The 26,639-nt window shown below is 36.5% G+C and overlaps 2 protein-coding genes across 3 annotated transcripts; one reads left to right on the top strand and one right to left on the bottom strand.

Annotated features, from left to right (window-relative positions):
• Window positions 1-542: 542 nt before the first annotated feature.
• LOC143914465 (modular serine protease-like) lies at window positions 543-12,839 on the top strand. 2 transcript variants are annotated; one of them, XM_077434691.1, is made up of 16 exons: window positions 543-688; window positions 882-918; window positions 1,471-1,658; window positions 1,731-1,937; window positions 2,814-2,975; window positions 3,058-3,176; window positions 3,267-3,443; window positions 4,315-4,480; window positions 4,663-4,860; window positions 6,223-6,326; window positions 7,226-7,394; window positions 7,469-7,739; window positions 8,891-9,031; window positions 9,100-9,226; window positions 11,102-11,233; window positions 11,319-11,948. In XM_077434691.1, exons 1-16 carry the CDS (start codon window positions 643-645, stop codon window positions 11,532-11,534), a joined length of 2,460 nt encoding a protein of 819 aa, XP_077290817.1. In that variant the 5' UTR covers window positions 543-642; the 3' UTR covers window positions 11,535-11,948. The 2 variants fall into 2 exon arrangements, with proteins under 2 accessions (XP_077290817.1, XP_077290818.1); XM_077434692.1 differs by lacking the exons at window positions 11,102-11,233; window positions 11,319-11,948 and adding an exon at window positions 12,141-12,839.
• Window positions 12,840-17,032: 4,193 nt separating this feature from the next.
• LOC143914127 (uncharacterized) lies at window positions 17,033-23,865 on the bottom strand. The gene is made up of 9 exons (XM_077434216.1): window positions 23,699-23,865; window positions 22,402-22,678; window positions 22,219-22,334; window positions 20,823-20,944; window positions 20,556-20,722; window positions 20,206-20,484; window positions 19,666-19,842; window positions 19,478-19,579; window positions 17,033-18,515 (listed from the first exon to the last, which is right to left on the bottom strand). Exons 1-9 carry the CDS (start codon window positions 23,863-23,865, stop codon window positions 18,093-18,095), a joined length of 1,830 nt encoding a protein of 609 aa, XP_077290342.1. The 3' UTR covers window positions 17,033-18,092.
• Between the last annotated feature and the right edge of the window lie 2,774 nt (window positions 23,866-26,639).

Raw genomic sequence — 26,639 nt, 5'->3', positions numbered from 1 at the left:
ACCTGGATAAGATGGAATTGGATATTGATAATACTGTCAAGTAAGTTAATTTCACTTATTTTTTATATTGACTGCCATTTATTGATTATATACATATAAACAGTGGTGTCAACCCAATTTTGGATTTTTTTTCAATAAAATTATTATGAATATATGTATATATTTATATAAATTATTTTTTCGTCCAAGGCACTAACTATTACATGAAAGTTCATTAAATTTTCAAGATTTGTATAATTTTTGACAAAAATTATATCGATTTTTAGCTTAAATAACGGGTTTCCAGAAACGTTTGATTTTTAACAACAGGTTTCCAGAAACCCATGAAAACCATTAGGGTGACACCACTGATATAATATAGATATGTACATAAATAACAAAGTCTATTTTTTCGAATAATTGATTTTACTGACACTGTAATGGCTCTCATAAAGTTTTACATTATTAGATTTTAATACTAAATTTGTATCGACGATGTAAACTACGTCATTTTATGCCTGCAGGAACTTACATATGTAAGTGCACCAAAACTTTTGACCAATAGTGTACCTAGTTGATATAAACAAGTCACCTTATGTACTAGTAATCAATCCACGAGGACTGTTTAAAGACGTATTATAACAAGAACAAAAATAAACAGTCATGCTATTTTGGATTAAGTGGAATTGGATATTTATAATATTGTCAAGTATGCTTATATTTTTTTCCAAATATATGTATAATCATATAGCAAAAATATTTTTGATTAATACTAACAGTCATAACCTAGAAATCATAGATATCTAAATATCTCTCTGTGAATAACAAGGAAACAAAAATTCAGAAAAGAAGAATTATATGAAATTGCACAATTTAACTAATAAAAACATTAATCGTTTCAGGTCTGCGTAACATTTACTCCCAAGAAATAACTTCAGGGTAATTATGATATTTTTAATATTTTCACCGAACTAAACAAAGCTGAACAGCAACATTTTAGTACCTGTTCATAAATAATGAACTTCCCTTTCCAAAGAAATATTAATTCTTTATATATTGATTTTTTCTCAGACTGGTTCTGGAAAAAATAATGATACATGGTCGAATACTTTTTATAATAATTACAACATATACATATTATTAGTATTTTTTAAATAGATTAGGTTTTTAATTGAATATATTACATAATAAATCTAATCTTTTGTCAGTGTTTATATTTTATAAATAAGACATCCAATTTAATAAATATTGATGTTTATTTCCATTAAAAATAAAATAAATACATTTTTTTTATCAAATGAATATGTTAATGTTCGGTCTTGTATCAATCTAATCATTATAAGTTTATTTATAACTGATATGTAAAAATATTTAAAAAAAAATCCATTATACATATGTTAGAAGCTTTATTACTTATCCTAATCATAAAAATAACGATAATAAAATTAATAAAAAAATATCTTCGTGCTAATTATATTACTCTGAAATCAGATGTATTGCTCCATCTAATCCAGAGAAAGGTAACTATTTCATCAATAAGACTAAAATTGCCGTTGGTGAAATCGTAAATCAATATTCTATTCTTACATATGAATGTGATGATATGTACACCAAATCTGGAAGTCAGAATATTTATTGTGGAGCTAATGGAATGTGGATCGGTTCCATGGAGTGTTCTAGTAAGTTACAGCGATTTATCTTGTAATAATAAAAGTTATTTTTCATCTAAATCAGTTTATATTATATTACAGAGAAATGTGAACTCCCTTATTCGTTAACTTTAGACTTCACTTGTTCACTGAATGGTAATTATAAGGTATGTAGGAAAATAATGGACCACGGCACAATAGTTAATCCCAAATGTAAACCTTTACACATACCAAATAAAAATCAATATCTAAATGCAGTGACTTGTAATAATGGACGTTGGACGGATGAATTCAGAGAATGCTCCACTGGTAAGTTGTTTAAGGATTCACACACGATGCAAGTAGCAAGGATGATACTGTTGCGTACAGGGGTGGGTGGAGGATCCAAGTAAAAGGCCAACAGTCGTTTCAAAGCATTTATTGATGATTCAGGAGATATACGTACTGACAGTGCTCAGTCCAGAATTACATGATATCGCCTACGTACCGCTTTATAAGGGGTAGATCTCTCAGGACGTCTAATCTGCTTACCTACTGTATAGTCACGTATTCGGATATGTATTCCCACGGTATGAGAAGTGCAATCATTGTTTCATGCACTTAGCTTGTCGCTAATCCTTAAAACCACTTACCCCGGTCACACGGTCTCTCAGAACGCTACCCGGTCTAATCCGATCGCAATTACTCGGCGGCTCTGTTTAGTATACGTTACAATACTATTATACACGAATTGCTTAGATGTTCACTTCTCATTTATTTAAGTTAAAAGTTATTGAAGTTAACCTTCAGTATTATCATCAACCAAGTCAAACCTATGGAGCCATATGCAATTCGTTTCTGCAATTCATTAAAGAGACACGCGAGCTATAAATACCTACTTTTACTTCTGGAAAAGTACTTAAAGAAAGATTGGAATTGAGTTGCAACTTGTGCAGTGCCGGTTTTAGGGGGGGTTAGGTCGGGCGGCGCCCGAGGGCGCCAAATAAGTTAGGGCGCCGAACGATGCGCCAAAGTCGCTTTAAATTTTAAAATCAGAGCGCCAAAAGCGAAAGTTCTTTCTAAGGGTGTTTAGAAAAAATTGTCCGAGGGCGCCATCGGGTGTAAGGCCGGCACTGAACTTGTGTGTTTGAAAATTCTGAATTGTTTCAACCATTTGTAAAAATTAAAAAAAAAAATTGCTTTCAGATTGCGGCAAAGAAAACGGTCTGGTTGTTCCGTTCATTTTTAATGGCGAGGTGGAAGAGCGAGGATCATCTCCGTGGCATGTAGGTATATACCAGTTAAGAGATCAAGACTATGAACACATATGCGGCGGTACAATAGTCAGCAGGAAATTTGTCATCACTGGTATAATGCTGATAATAATAAAGCTAAATTAGAATTTATCGTTAATTCTTAAGTTATTTTTCTCATATATATGTATGTAAAGCTGCACATTGTTTGCTATATACCCCGTACGAAAACTTCTACGCTGTAGCGGCTGGGAAGATTTACAGAAAATGGAATCATAGAGAGAACGAAGAATTCCCTTACATTCAAAGGAAAATGGTACAATTATGATTTACAACAAAGTAGCTCTGACACATCCCAAACCTTAAATTAATATCATTAAACTAATATTAATTTTTTCTTCTTCAGATTGAAAAAGTTAACATTCCAAAAACTTACATTGGTTTCGACAATAATTTGGAAGACGATATTGCCGTTATTGTCGTAAGGACACCATTCGATTTTTATAATGAGGTTCATGCAGCATGTTTAGCTGACAAGGATAGAGATTTAACAACTTATCTATCTCACAATAACGGTGGAAAAGTAAGCTTAAAATCAATTGTATTCATATTCAAAAAAAAAACCATTCCAAACAAACATACTGTTGCGTAGGGGTGGGTGGGGATCCAAGTAAAAGGCCAGAGTCGTGTCACAGCATTTATTGGTGATTAAGGAGATACACGCACAGGCAGTGCTCAGTCCAGAATGTCTTGATATCGCCTAAGTACCGCCTTTATAACGGGTCGGTCACTCCAGGCATCTTCAACGTCCGGTTTATTTATCTATTGTTATGGTCACGTACTCGGATATGTATTCCCACGACATTCGGTCCCACGGTACCACGGTATCGGTCACTTCTGCGAAGGGACCAATAACGGCCAACTCGATGGCCATTGTTTAGCCTACATGCACTTAGTAATCCTTGAAACCAATTATAACGGTCGCACAGTGTCAGGGATGCGCCTCGGCTTAATCCGATTAAACTTAACCGGCGGCTCTTTTTAGTCGGTCTCCGTGATTTGACAGAATGTTAAATTACAGAAAACGCAAATATCAGAATGCAAAGATCGAAAATCGAAAGATCTTAAGTCGTAAGATAAAAAAATGGTGCATGGTGGTACATACTCCATGTTCAAGCATGTTCCTCTTGTTCCTGTTGTATCCTGCTCGCGCAAATTAAGTGAGTATGTACCGTTTACCATGCACCATTTTTTTTTTTTTTATCTTTCGACTTAAAATCTTTCGATTTTCGATCTTTGCCTTCCGATATTTGCGTTTTCTGTAATTTAACATTCTGTCAAGTCACGTAGACCCCTTTTTAGTATATGCTATACTAATGAATAATTTAATTTAAAAGCAAATACTATCCATATAAGATTGGAAACTGACATGATTAATTTATTCACATATATAGATTGTAGGTTGGGGTGTGACAAAAGAGGGAGACATATTTTCCACATCAGATGAGCTATTGAAAGCTGATGTAGAAATAATCGATCGTGACGAATGCATAGGTAATGTTCCAAGAGAGTTCATCAAATTTGTGAGCCCTACCAAATACTGTGTAAAGGGAATCAATAGTAAGCAAATAAATTGGTCGAGGCCCGAAGACATTCACACAGTTTAAACACTACATAAACTACCACAGAAATCTGTCTATCATTTATAAGCTGTGTGAATGTTTCAGAGAACTCGTTTCAATAAGGTAAAACTATTTTTTATATAAGCCATATAATATCTGTTCAATGTTGATCTTTTACAGATATGACAGTGTGCAATGGAGACAGCGGTGGTGGTGTACTTGTTAGAGTACCGGATTCGGGAGTTTTTCGTTGGCACCTCACAGGCATAGTCAGTGTTGGGATTCTTAACGCTTTGAGGACTACATGTCAAACTAATACCCACACAGCTATCACTAGCCTCCAAAGCTATACGAAATTCATTACCAAAGCATTTAAAAGTAAAGCCTTAATATTATATTATATATTTTAATATATGTACATTTAATACCGAGTTGCTAACTAAAATTTACGATTCATCCGTCAAATAAGTATTTGTATATTGTATTTACAACCCACACAATGTCCCCGCTTCTCTTCATGTTTAACAGTAAAATTCACGTTAACAATATCGATGCGGTGCAAACGATCGACAAGCGCCAGACAGACTGAACCACATATTAACGACACGTGTACCTTATGCGTGCGCACTGCTCGCACTTACACTAAGCGAAATGTACCCGAAGTCCCGACATACCTACCCTGTGTACGTTATGTGCTTCTGATACTTTAATTCCGAATTTTGCCTTATTAAACTCGCCAGAAAGATCCAACTCAATTTCAATAATTGCATCTGTGCACATCAAAAGGTTACTCGTCATCTGATGTGCAATCTATCATTCGTGAAGACGAGAATTGCGTTTAAAGCAGCCATCCAGTTAATCTGTGATTCAGTCTGTCTGGCGCTTGTCGATCGTTTGCACCAAACCCTGACAATATGTATACATATTTACAAAAATGTAATTTTCAAAGACTGAAATTAAATGACAACCAAGATAAATGCAAAAAGACTCTAAAGAAAATATAGCATTCTATACATTTTACATGACTTATTTTAGTTCGAAAAGTACCAGAGCAATATTCTATATTTCGAAACAAATGCAACATTCATTTACCAAGTCATAATTATATATTACTAGTGGTTTTAGCCGGCGCTATTTATAATATAAACCGCTTAAACATGGCTCAAAATGAATTCTGATCCGGAACTAAAAAATGAATCCGAATCCGGATCTGAAATAGGAATCCGGAAATAGGATGCGGAACTAAAACAGGAACCCGGAATCGGAACTGAAAAAGGGATCGGGATCCGGAACTGAATAAAGAATCCGGAACAGGAACTGAAAAAGGAATCAAAATCGAAATCGATATTAATATCATGGATACTACCGGATATTACTACCACCCAAACTTACATACAAAGTCTCTTTCAAAATTATATATTAGATTTTTTAAATATAGGGGGAGCTGGTGCACCCATAACCCTCCCCCCCCCCTGGATACTGCTATGGTTTGCATATTATACAAATTAATACAAAAATGACAAATTACTAGAGGCATATCTGCAGACAAATCTCTCCGTCGATTCCTAACTTTAGAACATACTTCAATATCATGTTAATTTACTTCATTATCATGGAATCTGTTCACATTAGAGATGAGAAGATTTAAAAGAAGTTTACAAAATTATTTATAATCATTATAAATGAACAAAATTTTTAAACAGGCAACATTTACTTTTACTAATATCATAATAATTTTAGGTAATGATTGCTTACTCCTTGATGGCACTCCTGGTGTGTGTAAAAGTTCAGATCAATGTACAAAAGCTCGAGAGCAATTGGAAAAAGAAGGAATAACTCCAACGGTAAATTTGTTTTCGTGTTCATTATCTAAATACTTTTCCTTGATTCTTTATAGACTAGAGAGATTATGATGATGTTCGATAAAATGAAGACAATCTAAAATCAAATTACTCCAAAATCTTCTACTACATATTTCTAAATTTAACTATTTTAACAAAAATATATAAAACTTTCATCAGACCTAGACTTGAATACGCTTTTTGCATATGGAATCCTCATTTTAAAAAGGATATTACATGTATTGAAAGGGTTCAAAGGAGAATTTCAAAGATTCCTTCTGAACTCAAATCACTTTCTTATAATGAAAGATTGAAAATAATGAATCTCACTACATTGGAGACGAGAAGATCTAGAGGTGACTTAATCGAAGTCTATAAAATTCTTAATAATCACTATAATTGTCATATGTCTAATGTTATTTCATTCAACATAAACACTCACCTCAGAGGTCACACGCTTAGACTCCAAAAAGATAAATCTAATAAATTGATCAGAGATACATTCTTTTCTAACAGAGTGGTTTCAGTTTGGAATAGTCTTCCCAACGATTTAGTAACCTCTATTAATATTAATATTTTTAAGAATAAACTTGATACTTTTTTTAAAACCAAAGGATTTTTGTGATTCTTCTTTCCCATAATCATATTTCTGTATTTTTATCTTTTTTTGTTTATTTATTTTATATTTTTTTTTTCTTCTCTTATTTTATTTTATTTTAATATTGTTTTTTTTAATGTATTTTAATTTTTCTCATTGTTTTATTGCATATATGTATAATTTGTAAAATTATGTTTATTCAAACCCCTTGGGCCTATCGGCTTTGCCGCCTCCCCCAAGTATATTAAATAAATAAAAAAAAAAAATATGTACTATCTGTTAGTAAAATATTTTTTTATTTAAGATTTGTAGTTCCACTGATTCACCAACAACAGTATGTTGTCCCTATGAAGCTGAGGCGTTTACGAAAACCAAATTTAATTCCAGACAACGCCTTACTTCTAATTACACGGAGTGCCAATATCCAAAAGAAGCAATCACCGTCAACAAAACCGGTCAAAAGGCATGGGACAGTGAGTATGAAGCAGTACAATAACATTCGCAAGGATACAGTTTTAAGTCATGTAGTATTATCGTTTTGTTTAAGAATGCATTGATTTGGCGGACTCAGTTTTCCCATGTTTGCCACTTGATCCAAATGTGAGCACACCTAAAATTCGAATGGACACGTGTCGGCACACGGGCGTAGAGTTGATACTTGGAGGTACTGCTACTAAGCCCGGTGAATTTCCACATATGGCAGCTGTCGGTTATAAAAACATGAGCATGGATGTGATTGAGTGGATTTGTGGTGGTAGTTTGATCAGTGAGCAGTGGGTACTCACAACTTCATACTGCATACGTGCAAGACTCATCATGTAAGTGAAAATACTTTACTTTTTAAGGTTTGTTCATACCTATTCAGCACGACCCGTATCCTGCAGGTGTCCTGCAAGTGCGGATATTATTCTTTGGTACATTATATGGACGTATTCATACTCCATTCGCGCATGCGCATTTACGCATTCATGCGCGTCCATATAGAATGTACTAAAGAATACTGTCCGTACTTGCAGGATACTTGCAGGATTCGGGTCGTGCTGGATAGGTATGAACAGACCTTTAATTGTTTAATATGAAAAAAAATGCTAAAAACTACCTACCTACCTACATATCTATATATGTATATATAAAAATGAATGTCTGTGTGTGTGTGTGTCTCGAATAGACTCCTAAACCACTGAACTGATTACGATGGAACTATCAGGATTTGTTGTATGCATGTCCGGGAAGATTACTGTGAAAAAAAAACAGGAAAAAACGGGAATGAGTGTCATTGCAACGCAATAATTTCAAATGTGTTCGATGCCTGCGTTTTTCCGACAAATTGGAACGGAAAGGAGAATGAGAACGGGAACGAGAACGGGAACGGGATCGGGAACGGGAACGGGAATTGCATGCGTTATTATGGCATTGCAACGCATGCCGGGGTTCAGCTAGTAAACAATATAAAAATTAAATAAATTTTCAATAATGAACGCTCAGAGACTTATTACCCTAGAGGAAACATTGATAGCAAACAGTATAAATAGAAATTTTTTAATCCATTATTATATTCGTACGTGTTGTTGACAGTGTTTTAGCTGTGACGTATATATGTCGAATCAAAACGACTATTATAGTATGGCGAGCGTTATCGCACACAGATACACGCACAGAATAGTGCTATTATATTGCCAATGCATATTTATAAGCTTTTGACAAATTTTTACCCGTTTTTAAACCACCATTCGAAATATCAACGGACAAAACTATGAAAATAAAAATCTAAGGTACCTGTATACAATTAAAAGACAGTTAACTGGAGTATAATTATGAAGAATGTTTTATTCAGGCCCCCCTAATTTATTATAATCGCTACCCTGGTTGATTGGGTCTTGTGGACAAATCAGCAGAGTGCTCTAAGGTCGTCATATGAATGTTTTATATTGTGATTATTCAGCTTACATTACTGAAATTTTTAAACTAGACGCAGATATGTAAGATTGGGCGGAGAGGGTGTAAGCTCTGCATCGAATCCTGAATTTCTATTCAGTGTAATATATCATGAGAAGCACCCAGAAGCTATGAACTTTTACAATGATATAGGACTACTGAAATTGGACAGAAAGTAAGACACAGTTTATTGCAATACTGCAACAGAAAGAATATGCAAATAATGATAAATTATCATTTTAGGGTTAAATTTAGCGCAAAAATTCGTCCAGCCTGCCTGCATGTAGGTAATCAAGTAAATGAGCGAAAAGCTATAGCTACTGGTTGGGGAACAACAGAAAACAGAACTAAAAGCGCAACTTTACTCAAAGTACGTATTACTATATGAATATATAATCTATCTATCATCAATATATGTATATAAAAATCAATGTTTGTCTGTTTTTTTGCCACGTATGGATTCCTATACCATTCAACCGATTGCGATGAAACTTCCATGAGTTATTGTGTGCATGCCTGCAAAGGTTTCTGTTAAAAAAATCGCCCAAAAACGGGAACGGGAATGGAAAAACAGGAATGAATGGCATTTCGACGCAATAATTTCAAATGCTTTCGCGTAGCCACCTGCTTTGTTAGGGTAAAATAAACAAACAATTGAATAATTTCAAAATGTGTTCACCATCTGCGTTTTTCCAACAAAATTATCATTACTGTAATTTAATTTGATTATTAATTACAAACTGAAATATTCACTTATCGAAACACATCGAGAAACGGGAACGGGAATTGGATGCGTCATTGTGGCATTGCAACGTATGCTAGTTAACGGTTCGGTGATTATTGGTCACAAAGCGCTCGCCCAAAAGTCAATAAATTATCTGACAGCCGAAAAGTCCATTATACTAACGATAACTATTGTTGCGTAGGGGTGGGTGGAGGATCCAAGTAAAAGGCCAAAGTCGTGTCACAGCATTTATTGCTGATTAAGGAGATACACGCACTGGCAGTGCTCCGTCCAGAATGTCTTGATATCGCCTAAGTACCGCCTTATAACGGATAGGTCACTCGAGGCATCTTCCACGTCCGGTTTATTTACCTATTGTTATGGTCACGTACTCGGATATGTATTCCCACGACATTCAGTACCACGGTATCAGTCATTTCTGAGATGGGACCAAAAACGGCCAACTCGGTGGCCATGGTGGCCTTAGTAATCCTTGAAACCAATTATAAGGGTCGCACAGTGTCAGGGATGCGCTCTTTTTAGTATATGCTACAATATAAGTACCACCTAATAACGGATCGGTCACTCAGGGCATCTTCGACATCCAGTTACTTCCCTATTGTTTAGGCATGTACCCGAATATGTATTCCCACGACACTCAGTCCCACGGTATCGGTCACTTCTGAGAAGGAACCAATAGCGGCCAATTCGGTGACCATTGTTTAGCCTACATGCACTTAGTCTAGAGATAATCCTTGAAACCAATTAAAATGGTCACACAGTCACTGGGATGCTACTTGGCCTAATCCGACTGCACTTACTCGGCGGTGTACGTAACATTATCAAACTAACGAGAACTCGAGTGCCAAATATTCATGCCAAAAATTGTCTTTTGGGCGATCGTGATGTGACTAATAATCCAATGGCTACGTCCACACTACCGATATCTACACCCGATATTTGCGAATTTTTCCATAACCAGTTCCTAAATAGAAACCACAGGTTGCAATATGGGAACTGGATATGGAAAATTCGAGAATATTGGGTGTAGATATCGGTAGTGAGGGTCTACCTCACGGGCCGGAATGTGAAATTACCGAAAACGCAAATATCGGAAGGCAAAGATCGAAAAAAAGGGTGCATGGTAAACGGTACATACAAACTTAATTTGCGCGAGCAGGATACAACAGGAACAAGAGGAACAGGCTTTTCCTCCCGTATTCTGCGCGCGCACATTAATACGGGAGGAAAAGCCTGTTCCTCTTGTTCCTGTTATATCCTGCTCGCGCAAATTAAGAGAGTATGTGCCGTTTACCATGCACCCTTTTTTTTTTTTTTTCGACTTAAGATCTTTCGATTTTCGATCTTTGCCTTCCGATATTTGCGTTTTTGGTAATTTCACATTCCGGCCCGTCACGGAGACCGCAGTAGTGTGGACGTAGCCAATCACTGATTTTTGGTCCGGCGGATTCAAATCTATCATCCGATTGCAAATGATGCAATGTGCCAAATATTTCACAGGTGATTTTAGATAAATTTACATATGAAGAGTGCAGCCAAAAAATTCCTCCCAATATATTAGCAGCCAGTGGAATCAGGAATGCCACTCAAATATGCTACGGAAGCAAAACAGCAGTGAAGGACACTTGCGTGGTGTGTATATTTTTACCGCATACATATGTACATATATACAAATAATTGCACTAAAACATAATTTAATATTGTGCTGCATATCCAGGGCGATGCCGGTGGTCCACTTCAAATATACAATTATGGGGTACACTGCACGTACACCGTCATCGGAATAACATCCATCGGAAGAAACTGTGGAGTCATAGGCCAACCGAACATCTACACGAGAGTCTCACCTTTCGTGCCGTGGATAGAGAGCATAGTGTGGCCAGAAATCAAAGTAAAACCAACAACTACAAACCAAGCAGTGTGGTCTGATTGAGACGTCTCAGAGCTTCACATCAATACAATTTCATATTTTAATTTATTATTATGATAAATACATACATCAAAAATGGACAAAGAATAATAATAACAACTTATTTGTAATGTTGTCGAAATAAAATGTCCATAATTGCTTGATTATTTTTTGTTTGAGAATCAACCATAGATGTAGAATAACCTAGATATGCCATTACATACAAATTTCGTTGGAGATCTTGTCGCCACTATCTGAGGGGTGCGGGGGGGTTTAACTAGTGGGGAAGTGGTGAAAAAAAAGGAAGGAACGCAAAAAACGCAGTGGTCAGCAACCAGTTTATGTACATATGTACATGCACTGAAGTTTTATTTTATTTATAACTTTATTTTATTGGACACTTCGCGTGACAGTAAACCAAACTAATAAAGCCATATTAAGAAAAAAATATTTAGCTATACACACTATATTAAACTACAAATGTATGTTACTATAATAAAACCATCATTAACTATTACAATATTAAAACATTAGTAACTTCCACAAGGATTAATTTTAAAGCTGACACTTTAATATTTAGTTCATTGTTTGTAGTTTTAAACTTAATGTCGATTTCTGAATTTCTTTCAGTGTCAACAAGATAAACGCGTGCATTTAGTGACACCTGTGGCAGAGGTTGTCGACCGCTGTTCCATCAGTGCATAGAACACTACATACATCGCGCCGATATTTCATTAATGTTAAAATACTACTATAATTGAAGACATTATATATTAATTCTTACATATGATATGTGATGCCATCCGCCTTTTTATGCTTTCTTGAGTAATTGTAACACAATTTCACTGAACACGTTGGCATTTTCGAAAAATGTCAATTGACCTTCCTACTTAGAAGCTAACTAGCTACTGGGAGAGAGTGTGCATGGTCCAACAGGGTGATCGGCTTAGAGCGTAAGGGCGTATCTATGGTATTCTATATCTATGGAATCAACATAAGGCTTTCCATTGCGAGTTTACCCGTAAAACTGAGCTGTGATGGATTACACTGAATTTACAGAATATTGGTTAACGTTTTGGTATAATAATACATACAAATATGTGCAAGAAATCAAAAACAGTTCACAGTATCAACTATTTATTAATAATATAATACAACATACAAAATATATTTCAACGAACCTAACATCAAATGTATGTGATGTAAAGTAAAGTATGCGTTACCAAATGTGCGTTTTTATCTATGAAATATATACACAAGTGCAATAGTGTTCGCAAACAGAAAGTATAACAAGAAAAGGCAAACTTGGACAAAACATTTCAATTATGCAAAAAAAAATCCATATCAGATACTCGAATAGCACTATTTAATTTATTCGTATTCCTTATTTCGATATAAAAAAATATATTAAATTTTTATCAACTTACCTAATAAGTAGAGCCCGGAATCTGAAGGGGCTGTTTATTGTTCAAAGATTGTAAATGCATTGTTAAAGGTTTGCCGAACCTTTTTTACAAAGGATTTACAACAATGGAACAATAGGCGGCACGTTTCCGGCCCCTTCAGATTCCGACCTCTACTAATAAGACTAGTGCAAATATTTTAAACTCTACCACAATCAAATCGAATTTTCGCAAAATTTAATTGGAAATCATTTCATTGGAAACGACTTTAACCGTTTGCCCGCGGCCGTCTTCTATGGAAGCTTTGGGCAAAAAGTCTGTAGCGCGGCTGTCTTCCATAGAATTTCTGAACTTTGCACGGGATTTTGAGGCTTATATGCGCCTATTTCAACAGTTTTAAGGTTCAATATTGGTTGAATATATTACTGAGAGTTGAATGCCATCTATTCAATTTGCTTAAAATGAATATATACCAGTCAAAATTAGTTTTTAGTGGAACCATACTGAAACCTCGTTTATGTGACGTCACGTCTGTTGAACAATGGCTACGATACGTCTCAATAGTATGAAGAATAATTATTTGACAATTAAGCCAAAACTACGAGATATATTATGTATTTTATTGTTTAAAATAATACTTTATGTGTTAATTAACATATCTGGTTACTTGAGAAAATATTAAAATCTGTATTTAAGGTCGAAAACTCTATTGCCAAATTCGCGAAAAAGGTGCCGCTTACAGGGCTTGTTCGCTATATTTATTTCCGCGGGCAAAGGGTTAAACAACTTTACCATTTAACACAAACACGTGACCTTAATGATTGCGGAAAAGATAATAATACATAAAAATAATACACAATAGAGGTTATAACTACATACAAAATTAAATATGTATGTAGTGTTGGGATTGAACGAAAGGCTGATGTATGGGCTATGGCTGAGAAAGGGTATGTTACGACCGATTGTAGGGAGGGGGATGGAAAAGTGGCAGAGGGCGCGAAAGGACCGCTATTTTACAGTTAGTAGAAGTTAACCTTCCACTGGGGGCGGTTGGTCGTTAAACCACCGCGTGGTGTCGTTTTAATAAACAACATGACTGAAAACGCACGTGTTTGATCTTCAATTCCACCGCCACATCCCATCGTGGTCCTGAATAGCGTCATCTATTCAGGAATTCCACCCACAATTGGGGGCTCGTCCGGGATTAGGCGGCAGTTTGAAGACCACGTGCTACAATGTATCGGAGGAGGAGGCCGACATCTGGTCGTAGGACGTCGAGAGGGGTTCGGGAGAGGGCGATAGAAGAGCCAGTCGCCAGCCGAGCCAAGCTGACTTTCCAAGACATGGAGGGCGCCGTCCCCATTTTCACCGGAAACGACGACTATCCGGTAGAAAAGTGGGTGGCGCAGATCGAAGAAGTCGCACACTCGGCAGGTTGGGGCAGCATGGAGAAGCTGCTGTTTGGGAAACGCCTGGTCAAGGGGGTGGCCGAGAGGTTCCTGCGCATACAAGTTGGGGTCTATTCGTGGGAGAAACTCAAAAGCGCATTACTGGAGGAGTTCGCTCGGATGGTGAGTGGGGCGTCAGTCCATAGGAGGCTGTCCAAGTCGCAGAAAACGTCAGAGGAATCGGTCAACGAGTACTTTTACCGGATGCGGGAGATGGCGAGCGTGGGTTCGATCGAGGATCGCGACCTCATGGAATACGTCATCGACGGGATCCCTGGCAGGTCTTCTATGAAGGGGATGCTGCATGGTGCCCGCAATTTGAAGGAGTTCAGGGACAAGTTGAGCGCCTTCGAAGGGCTGGTGGAAAAGGTAAAGGCAGAAGAAGCAGCCGCAACCGTAGCCACAGCCAAAGCAGTGCCCGCACCCTCAACTGGAGGTGGCTGGAGACCCAAGGCGAGGACGCCGGCACTGATCGACACAGGCAGTGAAGACAACCTCGCCGGCGAGAACTTCGTACATCGATGCGGCATCATCACTAGTGAAAGTGTTCCTGTGGTAAGAGACCAATGTAACAGCTCCGGTGCCATTCGTAGAAAAGCTGCGGAAGGAGTAAGGAGGGCTGATTCGGACTTGAAGGATGGAGAGCAAGAAAAAATCAAAGTGGAACGCGATAAAACGTCAAAACCACGAGTTCCGATCGAGGTTAAGTTGGAACAGAGTCTGCGGAGGGAAAAAGAAGAACGGGCTTCACAAGAGATGTCTGCTCATGCAGAACCCAACGATTCCTGTTCAAGCGAGGCTGATGGAACATCAAACATGTCACATGGTCAGATGGTGAGGACCCCCTTAGAGCCTCCAGCATCGCCGTCTCGAGCTCATTTGGACTATTCTTCAGTGCGACCGAGCACAGAAAATCGATCATCAACCACAGATTCAATTAGGATAACGAATGATGAAAGTAAGCATCGCAAACCATGTGGAATAGATGTTTCCAATAATGAAGAGGACGGTGTAGACATGGATGATCGCGGTTTGGACACGGGTGATCGAAGTGAGGACACGGGTAATGGAGGTGTAGACATGAGTGATCGAAATGAGGACATGGGTAATGGAGGCGTGGACATGGGTGATGGAAGTATGGACGGTGATGATTTGCATATTGGAAGGCTTTGGGACAACGGAGACATACCGTTTTCAAATAAAGATGAACCGCCCGATGGTCAATTCAGTAAAGGATCTCATGGTCATTCGAAGAATCCTAAAGATGAAGATGAAGAGAATGGGAAACATGAAGAAAAAGATATGGATAAATCACCAGAAGGAATAAGAGACCCAGTCAAAATTTCAACACCAAAGGACAATGTATTCACTTTCAAGCTCGGTCGTAGTCAGATTGATGTTGCTTTAATGGAAAATAAAATAAGACCATGGATTAAGAAAGGAGTTTTTGGATATATCGGTGAACCAGGAACGATATTGGTCAACTTCATCTGTGGCAAGATACTACATGGAAAGCTGTGGGGCGACGGGAGGGCCATCGCGGACAACATCATCGGACAGCCGCGTGGAATCGCGACTGGCATCGGATAGTGTTTAGGTTGTGCCGATTGAAGTGAAGTGTGTGTCAGCGAATTGGAGAATAAGTGGAGTACCCGGAAGGGTTTTAGTTAAGCCTTACATGATATTTGATTATTGTTTTATTTTGTTAGTAGTTAAGATTTGAAATATTGTTAATGTTTTATTGATTATTCTAGTGTTTTCATGTTTTGGCGAGTGTTTGGTATGTTGAATAATGTTTTAATTTGGTCACATGCCTAGAAGAATATGAGATAATTGTATTGAAATGTAATTCTAGTGATGTTTTAAAATGTGATTTGTTTCCGATGTAAAGGTGTTAATTTTAATGCTATGTATTTCCTGTAATGATTTTAAAATGTGATTTGTTTCCGATGTGAAGGTGTTGATTTTAATGCTATGTATTTTTTGTAATGATTTTAAATTGCAATTGTGATGATTTATGTGTAACTTTAATTGTGATGATCTGTGTGTAACTTTTTTGAAGATTGAATTGTATTGAAACGTGAAAAATTGATATGATACTGAAATATGTTTAAGGTTACTGTGGAGTAAGTTTGAGATTATTGTGGAGTATGTTGAAGACTACTGTGAAGTATGTCTGGGATTATTGAGAAGTATGTCTGAAAATTATGTGTAATATGATTGAGGAATGGCCCGGCAGGTGAGAGAAACCTGAGGGCAGGTTTGTGGTCAGGAAAGGCCGAGTTGTAGTGTTGGGATTGAACGAAAGGCTGATGTATGGGCTATGGCTGAGAAAGGGTATGTTACGACCGATTGTAGGGAGGGGGATGGAAAAGTGGCAGAGGGCGCGAAAGGACCGCTATTTTACAGTTAGTAGAAGTTAACCTTCCACTGGGGGCGGTTGGTCGTTAAACCACCGCGTGGTGTCGTTTTAATAAACAACATGACTGAAAACGCACGTGTTTGATCTTCAATTCCACCGCCACATCCCATCGTGGTCCTGAATAGCGTCATCTATTCAGGAATTCCACCCACATGTATGTATGTAAGATTGAAATTGATTTATATTACATTTGTTAAGAATGGTGACTAATCGTAACTACAATAATTCAACTGTATATGTTAAAAACAGACTATAACATTTTTTGTTTAAGGTTAATTATATGAAAACAACACATTTTGCACCTACATACATATATAATGATTGTTTGTCGTTGAAATAAATGTAAAAAAAAAATTATTATCGTTTTCTTGTACTTGTATGTACATATACAGAGCTGAAAATTGGTAATGAAAGTATGTATGTCGAGTATATTAATTAAAAATTTGTACAGGTATTAGCAAAACGTACGTCTACATATTAATAACAAAGTTTTGGAAATATCCAATCATTCTAAAACCGTCTCAACCATTTCTAGCATTATATATAGACCAGAACAGTAAACGTCTGACCTCCTACAATTGCAGGAAAATCAGATAAACAAGAACTTACATAGTTTCAATGCTGCATACTAGAACGAGCCAAGTCTATTTACATATGTGTGTAAATTTGCAATAGAAAAATCGTCTTTTCTGACAACTAATATGTAACTATGTACATCCAAAGCAAGGTTTCAACCTTTATCTGTAATGGTTTTAAATTAATTGATTTATATTTTTTAGATTTGCAGATTGACTCGAACTGCAATACATATGTATATGTAATCCAACTACTGTTTAGGAAAGTTGAAGAAAAATGTGTCGCATATAATATTATAAATGTACACTTGAATTCGAATGATTCTCGAGTGAAAACATGGCTTAAAATTTGATAAGTTATACATAATATTGCACACATTAAAAAATATTCATTTTTATAAAAACCACTATTGTAAAAAAAAAATTGTCAATTCGAGGTAGATTATTATATGTATGTGTCAAACATTTTCCTTTTCAATACTATTCTTTTCGATTTATATCGATGGAATTTTTGCCCTAATTGATTAAAGATACCATTCGACCGTTTCAATTATGCGTAAAATAGTCTAAAATGAAATAAATATCAGCCAATTATTCAATAACGGCAGTTGGAAGGTTACACTGGTGATCCTTACGAGACTAGTTTGTTTAATTGCAAAGTCATACTTTTTACAATATTAAAAAAAGACAAATCTATATACAAAATTTATAGGAAAAAAATTATATTACATTAGTCAAGCAAAATAGTACAACGGCCAAAAGTGCCAATAGTTGTAATTGTTGTTTTGCGTTTGATTCGAGGGTTTTTCTTGGTTTTCCGAAGCTACACTCTCCTGGTTTTGTGAGGGTGGAGCCTCCTTGGCATGTTTGTTGCTGACGAAATCCATCTTCGGTTCCTCGGGAAGCGATTCGACGTTCTGTTCGTCTAAAATATGATTTTCGAGTTGATTTTGTTCAACATTAGATTTAATCTCTTCCGCAGTCTGCTTAGCCGCTTCCACATCTTCTTTAGCAGGATTGATCAAATTAGCGTCGGCAAACGTCGTATACTGTACTGCTTCTTCAGGTACATTTTCGCTCACTTTCTTGGAGTTTTCTTCGACATTAGACGACTTTCCATTGATCAAGTTTAAAAACTCTTCTGTAGAATTGTCATACTGTGAATATAAAATTATTTATAATTAGAATATGACAATGATTTTTGTTGGTTTGCTCTTGCTTACCAGATACGAGCGTTCAAAAAAATGCTCAGTTTTTACAGTTTTTTTCCTTTTGCAGTCTTTAATATCTTTTACAGTCTTTAATACTCAAAATCTAATATTGCTGTGCCAATATTGAGTATTGGAATCAATAGTCAGATGTTTCTTCTATTGATTGTGATTTTTAATTGCTTCAAAATAATTAGTTATCTAGCGAATTTTTTTAAATCAAAAACATACTATATATATACATACATTTTTTTCCATGATATTATGAGCTTATTTCACTAATTTTTCACTTTACCATGTTTATAAGGATTGGTTTTCTGGATTTTGAGTTAAATACTGCAAAAGTCAAAAAGCTGTAAAAATTTCAAATCTTTTTAAGCGCTCATATCTCACCAATGAGAGCAAACTAACAAAAATCAATGTCATATTCGAATTCAGTGGGTCAAACTTAGTAAAGCTTAATCAGTCATCGCTTCGGTATATTTTTTGGTTGTTCAATATATGATATACGGTGTCACGACAAAACGCTCATGGACACAACAACACAACGCGCACGACATAACGCTCATGCGACAACACATGAGATTAAACTGGTTTATCTGATATATATTTTATTTATTAATCTGTGATAGGATAATGAGTAAATTCGAACTTTGGATTAATTTTGCTGTACAAAATAACGTTTTTATATGTACGAATGCGTGAGCGTCTTGCCGCGTGGGAGTTTGTCTCATGAGCGTTTTATCTGTGAATGTTATGTCGCGTGAGCGTTTTATTTGTGAGTATTATGTCCTTGAAAGTTTTGTTGCGTTAGCGATACGTCATGCACGTTTTGTCATTGATCGTTAGTTTAGTGAGCGATATGTCGCGGAACCATTATACACAAATTTGAAATTAAAATTAATTTTAACCTGCTTATCGTTCGCCGTTTTAACTGTATCTTCACATTTCGCTGCAAGATTAACCAAAACATCTGGTTGCGTCGACGGTATCTGTACTTCCGAATGTGGCTTCTGAAATGTTCACAAAATATTGCATAACTGATTCTAGTACAACTACATACATATGTATTAATTTTTACACACGCATTTATGTTTACCAGTACTGTATGATTGCTGTTTGCATTGTTTTTCATAACTTTTTTATATACAGCTGCAGCTTTTCTCATTCTAGCTAAAAAGTCAGGCATCCCTTGACCAGCTACCCAAGCTTGCAACGAGGAAGGAATATTTGCTCCAGGATCGTCAAAATATGTCAAACTAAATTCAATTCCGGGCTAAAATCAGAAATAAAGTTATTCTTTCTGCATACATGTGTACATATATGAACATTATATGAATCAATTCTGTATTAAGCGTCCTTAAAACACAATGGCGACAACTCTAAAAGTTGGTTGGTTTGAACTATTAGAGCAATTTTGTTCATATTTCTATATAGAAACAAATTAAAAACCAAAGGTACTTAAAATTGAAAGAGTTAATTGGAGTACTATCATGAAAAAAGCTTACATCATATATGAACTAGGCATTAAAAAGCATTACATCATATATGAAGTAAGCATATTTTTAGCATTTTCATGTATTGGGTGTAACGTCACATCACTATTGTGATTTAAGGACGCAATATGTTTGATAAATACCTTGTCCGAAGCTATAAAAGGTGATATAACCAAATTGCTCCAATATTTTTTAACTCTATAAGCCGAGCTGTTCTCGGGTACGTTGGGATGATCACAAGATCTAGACGTTATCACAATCATCTTTTCATTGTTACGTATTCCCCTGTTCGTGTCTGAATTAGAGCTTTCGACAAACCTTGTTGACTTGCTTTCTTCCCCGTTTCTATTTACGCGGTTTGAAGTATCGCTTAAATACGCGTATCGTCTGAGATAGACGTAGTCCCGATTGGTGAAAAATCTCTACAACAACAAAACACATACAACAAACGTCAAGACGGCAGCTGACAAGCAAGAAAGTTTGTAATACTGACAGGCCAAAGCATTTCCCAGTGTATAACACATTGCCCTCCAAGATGATCGTACTTGTTATCCAACGTTCGTACGGATAGCGCCGAACTGTCCCAAGACTGCCAATACTTAGTATCTATGTGCATTGCTAAGAAATCTTCAGCCGTTACCTCGCTGTACCGTCCGTATACTAAATTATCGAAAAAACGAGCGACAGTTAATAAACATGATCCATCAGATTCAAAAGAAAATATTCAATATCATAGCATAAGTCAAATCAACATTGAAACCTTTGTAAGCAAAGAGTCCACCTCCACCTTCTTGTTCCTTCCGCCATATGATAATATCTTTGTCTTCAAGAAACGGATGCCATCCAGTTTTTGGATCAACTATGGCTTTATTGTTTGCACAACTGAAACGATATTAACAAATTACACTTTAATACATAAAAAAGCCATGCAAAGCAAATATAACAAACGAGATTAATTAAATATGTACATACATTAGGAGCGAAAAAAACGTGAATTTTTGATTTTCATCGATGGACTTAGTAGAAAATTTTCATTGCAGGGAACATTGAATGAAAAATTTCATAGGTTTTAAAAATTTTCATCGCATCAAGGGAACATTGAATGAAATATTTCATTGGTTTTTAACTATCCTGTGCCTCCAATCAATCGATTTATCCCGATTAAATGTTTTAGAAAAATAGGTTTTTTAAAAAATTCTTTTCCGAGAATAGTTTAGATGCTTAATATTCATTTATTGCAGCTTAATTGAGTCGATTATGATATATTTCGAACGAAAATTCAAAGTCGCCGTTTCGCTCGAAAGTCCCCATACAAAGCGGGCCGCGCTCAAAATGGGTGTTTGTATGGGGAAAGCGTTCTTTTCAGAAAATCGTCATTTTTTTCATCTACCCACGATTATTTTGAAAATAAAAGTCGCCAGGAGCTTTTTTGAGTATATACCTTTATCTGAACACAAAAACTTACGAATTTTAAGATATATTTGGCGGCTAAAATGTTATTTTGGACTCTATATATGTATATATTTCATAACAGTTGTAATTTTTTTGTGTTCAAATTAAAGCTATATACCCAAGGAAGCTTTAAAACGACTTTTATCTACAAAACAATCACGGGAAATTAAAAAAAAATAAGATTTTATGAAAATAACGCTTCCCCCATACATACACCCATTACGAGCGCGGCGCGCTTTATATGGAGACTTTTGAGCGAGACGACGAGTTTGAATTCTCGTTTATCAGTCAATACTTATGATAATCGACTCAAATAAACTCCAAATTGTGAATATTGAGCGTTTACTTTATTTAAAAATCAAAACTATTCTCGAAAAAAAGATAAATATATGAGAAAAACCCTCTTTTCACTAGGCTTTTCTATGTTTTGCAAAATTTTTATCGGGATAAATCGATTGGTTGAAGGCACAGGACATTGTTTAAAATCATTGAATTTTTTTTAACGTTTCCTTGATATAACGCAAGTTTTTCAATAGGTCCATCAATGCAAATCCAAAATTCGCATTCTTCGCTCTGGTCTAATGTACATATATGAGACAGAAAAACTGCCAAACTGCAAATGAATACAATTTATAAGTATTTAATCAGTTTCAAGTCGGAATTCAATGAGAAAAATCATAATTTGGACAAATTGTCACACCAACCTGCAGTAAACGGTCCCAGATTGCGCTTTATCAATAATAAGCCGCTTTTTACAGACGCTGCAAACGATAGTCGCCATTTTCAACGACTCCATCTCGCCCATTTCTCCCGTCAGGTCCTGCAACGAAACCGTCGAACGTCATCAATGCAACAGTCTGCGTGTCGATTGCAAACAGTGATTTTACCTGCAGTGTGTCATCGTTAATATTGCACTGGGACCAATCGAATGGTGACGATTTACCATCTTTTGTGGCGTTGTACACGCCCGTTGCCGAGAGGACAATGGCTTTTCTGCCGTAACGGTCGAAAGCGTTACGTAGCCGCCGCAGGATCCACTGAGAGCTGTTTACCCTCCTCGAATAGCCTACAATCCCAGAGGTCTTGTGTCTTTTTAATCGGTGTGTCCATTGTGACGCTCTTATGTGTGCCGACAAACCTCTGGCAGCTAAGTTCCATAATAGCCTTAAAACACAATAAAATCATTATAAACATATACAAAAATTTTTTATTGCACAATAAATTATATCTTCATGTTTTGGTTCTATTGTTCATCCCTATATTATAATTTTACGCCTCGAATACTAACCTTTCCAAGCCCCAAGTAATACAAAATAAATCCCTAAAAATAATTTATAATACACCCATATATACTAACTTGAAAAAACTGCATGCCATATATAATATTCCGTTTGTTACAGACATTACTAACAAACTAACCAGTAGATTCTATGACAGAATCACTAATAACCATACTAACACACTTGTGAAGAGTCTCGGTGATTACAACAAAATGTCTATACCCTTCAGGTATAACACACAGATTACCTAAACACAATCTGCTTTAGGTCATCGACTTTAGAGAGTCTTTAATTAATATTATGTATTAGATGTATTATGAACATTTATAAAGATTGTAAATAGGTTTTTGAGCTCTTTTTCCTATTTCACTGTACATATTAACATTAAAATAATATAATACTATGATTACTAACAAAATTAATTTAAAATTGTAAAATAGAAAATGATCAGTAGATCAGTAGCTATTAAAATAGATTTAAGATGTATTGTGAACATAATTTCGTAATAATAAAAAGCATTTAAAAATCAAAAAAAATATATTATAATTTTTACTGAACTATAAAATTTGCATATGACGAAATTGAACTGCGTCGAAGGTTAAAATTGGCGAATGTCGAACAATGTGAAGGGTAAATTTTCATATAGTAAGTCGCATTTAGTTTATATAAACACAAAGTTGCAGATGACCCCGTTGACACCAATCGATTGATAATGCGAAATGCGTATGTTTATGCAAAAAGGACGGGCGAAGTATGAATGAAAACAAACGACGATCGGAATTGAAACGCAATAAATTGCGTTAATTCGAGCCCTCAATACGAAACCAAATGTCAAATTGAAATATGGAGATCCAGTGGAATGAAAGGTTACAAGTGCGATGTAATCGATGTGGTGTAGGGTTACCTGAAGCTCATGAGCGAGTGGGGAAACGCCTGTCGGTCGACAATCAAGACTTCTGTCCAGCCTGGACGATTCGCGCCCCCGCAAATCTGCAGCACACCTACACTTTCACCTTTCTCTGAAGCAACTGTCAAATCGGTCGTGATCGTAACAATGCTTTTGACGTGCATCGCCTAATGAAATGTACCACGTGCCAAAATGCATATAACAGCTGACTTGAATTGGGTCGTTTTAGCTTGTGTAGCTTATTTCTCGGTTTTTATGAGAAAAATTATCACGTAGTCCCGTAAATATTGACCTCGTATGAGACTGCCGAAACAGCAGTGCATTAAGTATGTGTGAGACTCGAGACATAATCAAAATTTTGGGAGCCCCAGCAGCGAAAACTAATAGGAAGTTGGACGAATAACAAAATAAAGTACATACACAAAATTATTTTCATTTTGGGGTCCCTTCTAAAATCACTTTGAAAGCTTCCATCTCCAACGCCAAGTAAGTTATTTTAGCTTTTTACAAGGGGGGGGGGACCAAATTTACTCAGCTTGTGGTTGCTTTTTATGAAGTTTCTGATCCACTTGTTACAGCTTTTGCTGACTTAAAATTTTAGTAACGAATTCATTAGTAAAGATTCGTGTTATTTCATTTAATTACATTTATGTAGATAAAATATAAGGAATGGGAAATGATCACCTCTGCCCCCCCCCCCCCCCCTATTTCCTAATGACGTCCCAATCCAACGCTTGTGTAATAAATCACTGTAATGAAATGAAATGACACTCCCTTTCACTTTATCTATGAAGGCTCACTTTCACTATGTGGAAGAGATGCATAAAAATGTATCTGTAAACGATTGCGACTGGCGAACTGAGAGTTCACTGATTTCAAAAATGAAATTAAGCATAAAACCACATACATCTATGTAAAATCGTCAGGAGAATCTCCAAATATTAATATATTTTAAAAATATATAGGAATATAGCACGACTTGTGCTATTACGAATCAAAATCAGTGATCTCATCATCGATCCTGTACAAACATGCATAACTCAAGGGCAACGTCCCCTTTGACCATTCCAGAAGAAAGAGATCATCGCTTGATCGTAAAACGAACGAAACCCAACAGTGATGTCATCAGGAGACCGCAACACTTGCCTGAAAAGTCGTTTACGCGTGGCAAACGACCCCATTCTCAAACGAACGACGTCCTGGTGGTGACCCCATAGCTATAAACCACACGTGCCTCGAAAACAGGTCAACACGTGTCTCTAACACACGTGTCCTGGATACGAATACAATCTGCACGCGGCTCGCTTCAAGCCAGAACGTATATAAAGCGACGCACCAGCTCCCAACACCAGAGTGAACCTCTAGAGTTCGATCAGCTCACTTCTCCGAAACTCAACCTCTTCGTACATACAATAACCATTGTAACAATTGAACAAAACTAAACAATCTTCTTTCAAACTCAATTGAGTTTCCATAGGCCGAGAAACGGTCGAAACCTTACCCGTCTTATACATATAAAGTCAATAAATGTACCAGCGAAAGTTTATTAAATTTTCAAGATTTGTATAATATTTGACAAAAAATTATGTGAATTTTTAAATTAAATGACGGGTTTCCGGAAACTTTTGATTTTTAACAACGGGTTTCCGGAAACTCATGGAAACCATTAGAGTGACACCACTGAGTTTAGCGTATGCCGTAGTGTCACACAACTGTATTTAAATGCCTCGATACATATAGGATTAAAAATTAGAAGGTATTTAATTTGATATAGTTAAAATCGAGAACTAAGTGGTAGTCGGAGTTGCTATTTTTGTGACGACTCCACAGCGCCGATTTTGAAGATTGTGCCAATGAGAAATGTGTGGTGCCATGTGAGAGAGAGAGGGGTTTGGTGCAAACGATCGAAAAGCGCCAGACAGATTGAACCACAGATTAACTGGATGGCTGCTTTAAGGTCTGTTCATATTTAACAGCACTGCACGGCTTCAGCACTGCACGACTCCGTTTCAAATATGTCATTTTATAACATTTCTACTCATATCTACCTACACGTCGCGGTCACGTCACGTTCACAGCACTTTGGCCGAGTTCAAGGCAAAATCGGCTTACTTATACATTACAGGCCATGAAGATACGGCGCAATATTGCTTACGTCGTATTGTCGAGTACTTTTACGAGTAAAAAACCGAAGGAGAATTTTGGACATTGTATAAGGAGCTTGTGGATGATGGACAAAATTTTTTTAAATATTCCCGTAAAAAATTTAATTTTTTTTTTAAATATTTGCGCCAAAACCATGTCGAAAGATTGAACAGCTGTCAACTTTCACTATCGATAATTGTTCCAAAACAGTAAAGCAGCAGACTCATGGCACGTAATTCGCGTGTATATTTCCACGATGGCCAAAAAAACGGATACGATACGTTGACGGATGTTGCTGTAAGGTATGAACAGGAAATGTCGGGTAGTGCTGTAGGCCTACCGTGACGTAAACGTGACGGTTGGTATGAATATACCCATACAAAATGTACCAAAGAATACTTTTCGTACGGCCGGATACTTGCTGAAGTCGGTACGTGCTGACTAGGTATGAACAGACCTTTAAACGCAATTCTCGACTTCACGAATGAAAAATTGCACATCAGATGACGAGTAACCTTTCGATGTGCACAGATGCAATTATTAAAATGGTAATTGTAGGCATATAGTACAACTGAAATGATCTCATCAGGTCACTGCGACACATATCCAGGAAAGTCATTAACGCATGGCACACGCTCGCCTCGTCAAAAGGTCGACACGTGTTTCTATACACGTGTCTGGGAAACAAAGGAAGAGCACACTGAACCCATAAAAACCACGAACTACGTCCAGGCGTATGAACCCATAAAACCACGCTCGCAGCATAACTAGGGCAGCGCGAGTACCAAGAACA

The sequence above is a fragment of the Arctopsyche grandis genome, chromosome 7 (assembly GCF_051622035.1).
Source record: "Arctopsyche grandis isolate Sample6627 chromosome 7, ASM5162203v2, whole genome shotgun sequence".
NCBI classification, from domain to species: Eukaryota; Metazoa; Arthropoda; class Insecta; order Trichoptera; family Hydropsychidae; genus Arctopsyche; species Arctopsyche grandis.
The sequence above is the reverse complement of the archived record's forward strand: the minus strand, read 5'-3'. Positions and strand labels throughout refer to the sequence as shown.

Coding starts and splice junctions, on each gene's coding strand:
- LOC143914465 (XM_077434691.1), top strand. CDS start 643: ATGCTATTTTGGATTAAGTGGAATTGGATATTTATAATATTGTCAA. Junction 919..1,470: donor TCCCAAGAAATAACTTCAGG/GTAATTATGATA, acceptor CTCTGAAATCAG/ATGTATTGCTCCATCTAATC. Junction 6,327..7,225: donor AAGAAGGAATAACTCCAACG/GTAAATTTGTTT, acceptor TTTTTATTTAAG/ATTTGTAGTTCCACTGATTC.
- LOC143914127 (XM_077434216.1), bottom strand. CDS start 23,865: ATGCACGTCAAAAGCATTGTTACGATCACGACCGATTTGACAGTTGCT. Junction 22,335..22,401: donor TTAACGATGACACACTGCAG/GTAAAATCACTG, acceptor GTTTCGTTGCAG/GACCTGACGGGAGAAATGGG. Junction 20,723..20,822: donor TGGACTCTTTGCTTACAAAG/GTTTCAATGTTG, acceptor TCGATAATTTAG/TATACGGACGGTACAGCGAG.